The sequence below is a fragment of the Drosophila ficusphila genome, unplaced genomic scaffold (assembly GCF_018152265.1).
Source record: "Drosophila ficusphila isolate 14025-0441.05 unplaced genomic scaffold, ASM1815226v1 contig_106, whole genome shotgun sequence".
Classification (NCBI taxonomy): domain Eukaryota; kingdom Metazoa; phylum Arthropoda; class Insecta; order Diptera; family Drosophilidae; genus Drosophila; species Drosophila ficusphila.
The window spans coordinates 468,948-476,217 of NW_025063993.1; the positions used below are offsets into that span (position 1 = coordinate 468,948).

General features: G+C 52.2%; 1 protein-coding gene across 1 annotated transcript; it reads left to right on the top strand.

Moving 5' to 3' along the window:
* The first annotated feature begins 5,565 nt into the window (after positions 1-5,565).
* Positions 5,566-6,999, top strand: LOC122319721 (MAP7 domain-containing protein 1-like). Its single transcript, XM_043207325.1, has one exon. The coding sequence runs from the start codon at positions 5,566-5,568 to the stop codon at positions 6,997-6,999; it is 1,434 nt and encodes a 477-aa protein (XP_043063260.1).
* The last annotated feature ends 271 nt before the right edge of the window (positions 7,000-7,270 follow it).

A 7,270-nucleotide genomic window follows, 5' to 3' on the forward strand; every position in this document is an offset into this window, starting at 1 on the left:
CTTGGTCCGTCTCGTGGCGAGAGTTGTGTTCTGGTGCGACGAGCCGCGAAGGACGCGCAGTTGAACGGCACGGGTGTTAAAGGCGTGCACGCCGAGAACCCTGCTGTGTCTGCCAGAGTCCTGGAGCAGCGAAACCCCGAGACCCAGGGATTGAACAGCCCCAGCACGGAGTAGTAGGGACTAGGGTGGAGCCCAGATAGTCCGACTCCATTGCGTGAGGTACCCGACATCGACGGCAGCGTTCGAGCGGGAGCACAGGAGAGGGTTTCAACCCAGGAGGCGACATCGAGGGAAACGTAACCGAGAGCATCGAGAGCAGCATATCGAGGCGAGCAGCAGAGTATACTAACTTGTCAGTTTTGGGAAGTCAATAAACAAGTTTAAAGTCGAGAAATCAACAGTTGTCTTCTCATTCACGGGTGGGGCAATCACAACAAATAAATTTGGTGGGACGAACAAACAAACAATACTGAGCTAGCCGCACAATTAAGTAGCGAGCATAAAAGTAACAAAAACAGTTCGTTACATCTGTCGCCCAACGTGATTGTCCTATCAAGTGAACAGAAGCAACAGAGATGGGGAAGAGCTGGATATACCTGCTGAAGTCCGAGGATTTCACGAAAGTCGCGGCGAAACTAAACATCCAGCTGGAAGGCAGATCGGAGGACAAACGGAAAACATTAGCCGCATACTACGATGAAACCGAAAACGACCCGGAAATGTCCAAAATATGGTTAAGCCTAGAAGCTACGTATAGCCAGAAACCTGCACCATCTTTCAAGATAACGCACCAGGATCCAGAACAACTAATAGCTAGCCTGGACGTAGATAGCATGAAGGAGTCAGGCAGAAGCAGAAGCAGAAGCACCGGGCGAACAAGAGATGAACAAGGAAACCAAAGGCCAAGCCCGCCAGACTACGCAAAGATCGCGAAACAGGTCAGAGAATGGTCATTCAAGTTCGACGGAACGGAAAAGCCACTAGAATTCCTGGAACAAGTGGAGTGGTCCGCAAACACTTACGGCTTGAATTTGAACATGGTTCCGCGAGCTATGCCGGAGCTCCTACAGGGGAAGGCATTGAAATGGTTTATCTCTAACAACAAACACTGGAAAACATGGAGCGAGTTCAGCGAAAGTTTCCAGACATATTTCCTGCCGAGGGGTTTCTTTACCAAGTTGGCGGACCGAGTGAAGCAGAGAAAACAAGCCTTCGGAGAATCATTTAAAGAATACATGGTCGACATGCAAACTTTGATGAGGCCACTCGGATATTTTACAAAAGAAGCCCTCGAAGTGATAAAAGAAAACTGCACACCAGATCTTAGGATCTCCCTTAGAACGTACAAGATCGACGACCTGGAGACGCTGATGATCCTGGCGGACGAGTACGAGGAACTCGAAAAGGAGCGAAACGGCCAGCGATCCCCGCCGCAGAGAGGCGAGCAGGGGTCGCAGTCCTCCGCCTCTCCAAACTAACTGGCAAACTGATCGAAGAAGAACAGCAGCTATCAGCATTAGTGGCCATCGGACAGAAAAATTACAAGGCTACCATCGATACAGGAGCCACAGCAAGCTTCATAAGCGAAGCATTGGCAAGGACACTGGCTGAAGTGGGGAAAATAGAAGACACAAGACGGCAAGTTAGGTTGGCAGACGGAAGATGCAGCGAGATATCATCACAACTCAAGGTCATGGTCGGATTCGGAAACAAAAGACTAGACATGAGCTTGTTGGTACTCCCAGGAGTGGTAGACGCTTTGGTTCTTGGATTGAATTTTATAACTGGCATAGGAGCTGAGGTCAGATGTGCTGGCCATGAACTACGAATTCCGGCGAGAAAACGGCACAACGGGTGGCTTGAAGAAAGATTGTCAGTGGCGGTAGTTACGAGCGAAATCGAGGAGGAGGACGTCGAGAGATTTCTAAAACCAGAGCTGAAAGTTTTTAAAGGAATGTCGGGAACCTCTAACATAGCAGAACACAGTATAACCATGAAGGACGACAAACCAATCAAGCAAAGGTACTACCCAAAGAATCCGAAGATCCAAGGCGAAATAAACGAGAAGGTGGATGAACTGCTAAAAATGGGATGCATAGAACACTCGAGAAGCCCATACAGCTCGCCCATAGTCATGGTCAGGAAGAAGACTGGAAAATGGAGATTATGTGTCGACTTCCGACAAATAAACGCGAAGTCCATCAAAGACGCATACCCAATGCCGCGCATAAACTACATTTTAGACCAACTCCGGGAGGCCAAGTTCATCAGCAGTCTAGATCTGAAGGACGGCTATTGGCAGATCCCGTTAGAAGAGTCGAGTAGAAAGTTCACGGCGTTCACAGTACCCGGCAAAGGACTCTTCCAGTGGAAAGTGATGCCTTTCGGATTACACTCAGCATCGGCAACCTTTCAAAGGGCGTTGGATCAGGTGATCGGGCCAGAAATGTCACCTCACGCATTCGCATACCAGGACGACATCATCGTGATCGGCAGGACGTTGGATGAGCACAAGAAAAATCTACGAGAAGTGTTCAAACGACTGAGGGAAGCAAACCTAAGAATAAATCCGGAGAAATGCCAGTTCTTCAGACAAGAGTTGCTGTACCTAGGACACCGAGTAACAAGCCAAGGGATAGGGACAGACCCCGAAAAAGTAGCAGCCATAGCCGAGCTAGAACCGCCAGCGACAACAAAAGAACTAAGGCAGTATCTGGGAGTGGCTTCGTGGTACCGTCGATTCGTGCCAGACTTCGCAAGAATAGTGAATCCACTGAACAACCTGCTCCGGAAAGGCACAAAATGGGTGTGGACACAGGAACATCAAGAAGCATTCGAAGAAGTGAAGAGGAGATTGGTGGCGGATCCGGTGTTGGCATGCCCAGATTTTGGAAAGCCATTCACGCTACAGACTGACGCGAGTGACTACGGAATAGGAGCGATCCTGACACAAGAGACAGACGACGGCGAGAAGGTTATATCTTATTCAAGCAGAACCCTGAACGGAGCAGAGAAGAACTACTCCACCACGGAAAAGGAGTGTTTAGCCATCGTCTGGGCCATACGAAAGCTGAAGCCATATCTTGAGGGTTACCACTTTAAGGTGGTGACCGATCACATGGCATTGAAATGGTTAAACAGCATAGAGAGCCCGTCCGGAAGGATAGCAAGGTGGGCCCTGGAGTTGCAGCAATACGACTTTGAGGTCAGCTATCGGAAAGGCCAGCTGAACGTGGTAGCCGATGCACTGTCCAGACAACCGTTACAGGAAACGGTGAGAATAGCTAAGGAGGGAGCAGCCGACAGTGGAGACTGGACGGAGGACATGCGCAAGAAGCTGAAAACCCACCCGCAAAAATTTCCGGACTACGTGGTGGAAGGCGAATCCCTGTACAGACACATACCACATCGAGCTGGCAACGAGGATGTAGTAGCCTGGAAGCTGTGTGTGCCGCTCAACAAACGAGAATCAGTGCTACGGGAAAACCATGATGCACCAGCAGCCGGACATACGGGCACTCGGAGAACAATAGCACGCCTAGCAGCCCGATACTACTGGCCAGGCATGCATAGAGACGCCAGGAATCACGTGCGAAAATGTGAAACGTGCCTAAAATATAAGCCAAATCAACTACAGGCCGCAGGGAAAATGCTAACACAGGTCCCGGAGGAACCTTGGGCTACAGTGTGTGCTGACTTTGTGGGACCGCTACCAAGATCAAAGCACGGAAATCAAATGGTGTTGGTGCTGATCGAAAGATTCTCCAAGTGGACGGAACTCGTACCGCTGCGCAGCGCGACAGCAGATTCGTTAAAAAAGGCATTTAGAGAGAGAATAATAGCCAGGTACGGAGTGCCAAAGGTGCTGATAACGGACAACGGAGTGCAGTTCACAAGTAAGGCTTTCAAGAAGTTCTTAGAAGAAATGGGTGTTAGGCAACAATTCACAGCACCCTATACGCCGCAAGAGAACCCCACAGAACGGGCGAATAGAACGGTGAAAACTATGATAGCACAGTTCACGGGGCAGGACCAAAGATGCTGGGACGAAAAATGGCCGGAAATTATGCTAGCAGTCAACTCAAGCGTGTCAAACTCGACGGGATACTCCCCAGCATTTCTCACGCAAGGGCGGGAGCCACGTCTACCAGACAGCCTGTACGACAGAGAAACCATAGGGACAGGAAAGGCAACAGAAACGCCAGAAGAGAATGCAAAGAAGCTGCGGGAGTTGTTCGAAGTCGTGCGGCGGAATTTGGAGAAGGCTGCCCAGGACCAGAGTAGGCACTACAACCTGAGGCGGAGAGAGTGGAAGCCCAAGGTGGGAGACATAGTGTGGGCCCGAGAACACCATTTATCTAAGGCTGTCGAAGGTTTCGCTGCAAAGCTGGCACCGAGATACGACGGGCCGTACCAGGTCGTGGACTTCACATCGCCAGTGATCTGCAAAATACGCCACCAGAAAACACAAAAGGAGCGAACAATACACATAAGCGGGCTTAAACAACAACAAAAGGAAGAAGACGCCGGACCGAACAAGAAGGCGGCGCGATCCAATCAAAACTAAGAAATACACAAGAAAATAGAAAAATAAAAGGGCGAGCAATCTTAGCGTCGGACGAGTGCCAAAGTCAACCGCGTCGACGGTTTAATCGTCGGGCACAGGCCAGAGTCTATAAGATGCCGCGAGAAGGATCCACAAACACAAAGTTTTTTTTTTCACAAAAGGGCGAGCAAATCTTAGCGTCGGACTAGTGCCAAAGTCAACCGCGTCGACGGTTTAATCGTCGGGCACAGGCCAGAGTCTATAAGATGCCGCGAGAAGGATCCACAAACACAAAGTTTTTTTTCACAAAAGGGCGAGCAAATCTTAGCGTCGGACAAGTGCCAAAGTCAACCGCGTCGACGGTTTAATCGTCGGGCACAGGCCAGAGTCTATAAGATGCCGCGAGAAGGATTCACAAACACAAAGTTTTTTTTTTCACAAAAGGGCGAGCAAATCTTAGCGTCGGACAAGTGCCAAAGTCAACCGCGTAGACAGTTTAATCGTCGGGCACAGGCCAGAGTCTATAAGATGCCGCGAGAAGGATCCACAAACACAAAGATTTTTTTTTCACAAAAGGGCGAGCAAATCTTAGCGTCGGACAAGTGCCAAAGTCAACCACGGCAACGGTTTAATCGACGGGCACATGCCAGAGTCTATAAGATGCCGCGAGAAATAGCCACAAACACAAAGTTTTTTTTTTAAAAAATGGCAGGCGATCCTAGCGTCGGACAAGGGCCAGAGCCATAGAAAAATACAGACACAGAACAGAGTCATACAAAGAAAAAGGACGGCAAGCACGAGCCAGGAACACAATGGTACTGCTGTTAGAACCGTAGAAACGAAAAAGGAAAGCTTACGGTTTCTTCCCGAGGAAAGAGAGGACGGCACTCTTAAATCAGAGTGCCGAAAGAGAGCGACTTCGAGGGAAATAACGGTACCGTCGAAAAGGAGATGGCGAAGGACCCGTGTATAAAAGCGGGACGGGCGGCCGGGAGCAGACATTCAAAAATTCAACAAAGATGAGCACAATCGTAACTCGCGCAGAGGCACGCCGGAGGATGGAGGCCGCAAAGGATCCCGAAGGACTTGGAAGGGGGCAAGGATGGTCGGGAGTGGGCAGCCAGCCAGGCACCCGGCCTACCCGAACCTCCCGCCAAGTTCTGAAGGATCCAACGCCGCCTGAGCCCGAGCCGACCGTATCGTCAGACAGCGAGGTCGAGATGATTGACGACCCACGGGAGGAGGCCAGGAGGTGGCGTCTGGGAAGAGCAGCAGGCAGGAGCGACAACTCGATCCCGGTTGGGATAGTGGAGGTTCCAGATGGACCGTCTGGGCCTGCGAGGGCCAACGCCACGACGAGGGCCGACATGGCTTTAGGGCTGTGTCGGACCCTCTGGAACGAGGGGACGCCGATCCCTCATCAAGCAGGAGCTGGCCGAAGGAGGTGGGAGCGGCATCTGGAAGAGCTTCGACAGGTCACGGCCCGCTATAAAGAGTTGAAGCAGAAAATAGCGGACGAAGAAAAGGATCGTGAGGCTCGCGCCAGCTGGGAGGCGAGACTGGAGAAGGCGGAGCAAGAGGAGCGGGCATTGTGGGAGAGCCCCGAGATGATAAGGGAGGTGCCGCTGCCAACGCCAGGCATGGTCGTGCCCCCAACTCCCAGGCACTGGGTGGAGGAGATAGAGGAAGGGGAGCGGACGCCAGAGTCCAAACCAGAGTCGCCTGAGTGGATGCCGGAGCGGCCGCCGACGCCAGGAGGGCTTTGGGATGTCGAACCCAGCTGGGATGCCACGCCCTCACCCCCTCGGTGGGTGCCAGCGCGACCACCAACGCCGCATCCAGGGAAAGAAGAGGCGGCAGAGGATCGGCCGGCGGCTGGTAGGCCGCCGTCGCCAATGGAGCAGCAGGCACCGGAGGAGGCACCCGCGAGTGTGGGACCGTTGCGGCCCGAGTGGCGGGCCGATATTCCAGAGGCGAGGGTCTCACACTCCCTTAAGGAATACGTGGAGGAGGGGGTGCGGTGGTGCCAACACACCGTGGAGTGGAGGTGGCCCACGGGAGCGACGCCGAGGATGGAGGAATCCCCAGAGGAGGCCGAGGCAGCGCCGGAGGAGGTGGAAGAGGAGCCCGAGGAGGAGCCCGAACCGTGGGAAAGGGGGCCTTGGTTGTGGCCCGAGGTGGCCGCCGTGAAATCGAGGCCCGGCTTCAAACGCCAAGCGTCCTTGCCCGTGGCCAGGGCTGGACCACCGGAATGGCGACGGCAGGTGTCGGTGCCGGACGAGCGGAGATGGCTGGAGGTGCCAAGGACGCAGTGGCCCGCGGAAATCGAGGCATGCGGAGCCGTCGAAGCCGCACGGAGACGCGGTGGTCGGCGCTGCGTGATGGTGCAGCGGGGGGCGGAGAAGTTCCGGGTCCGAGTGGGGCCGGGAGGCATAAGGGTATATACCCAGTAGCGGAGCAAAAAAAAAAAAAAAAGAAATCCAATAAAAAAAAAGGAATAAAAAAAAGAAAAGGCTGGAATTTTAATGAAAAAAAAAGGAAGAAAAAAAAAATGAAGAAAAGAATTTTACAAGCTCGAGATCAAAAAAAAAAAAATATAGAACAAAATCTGATAATAAAAAGGGGTTGGAGCATAATGAAAAGAAAAATGGTCGAAAAGAGGGGGAAGGGGGTCGAGAGCAAAAGGTAAACAAAGATGGAGGGGCCAGCATAACCCAAAGGAAA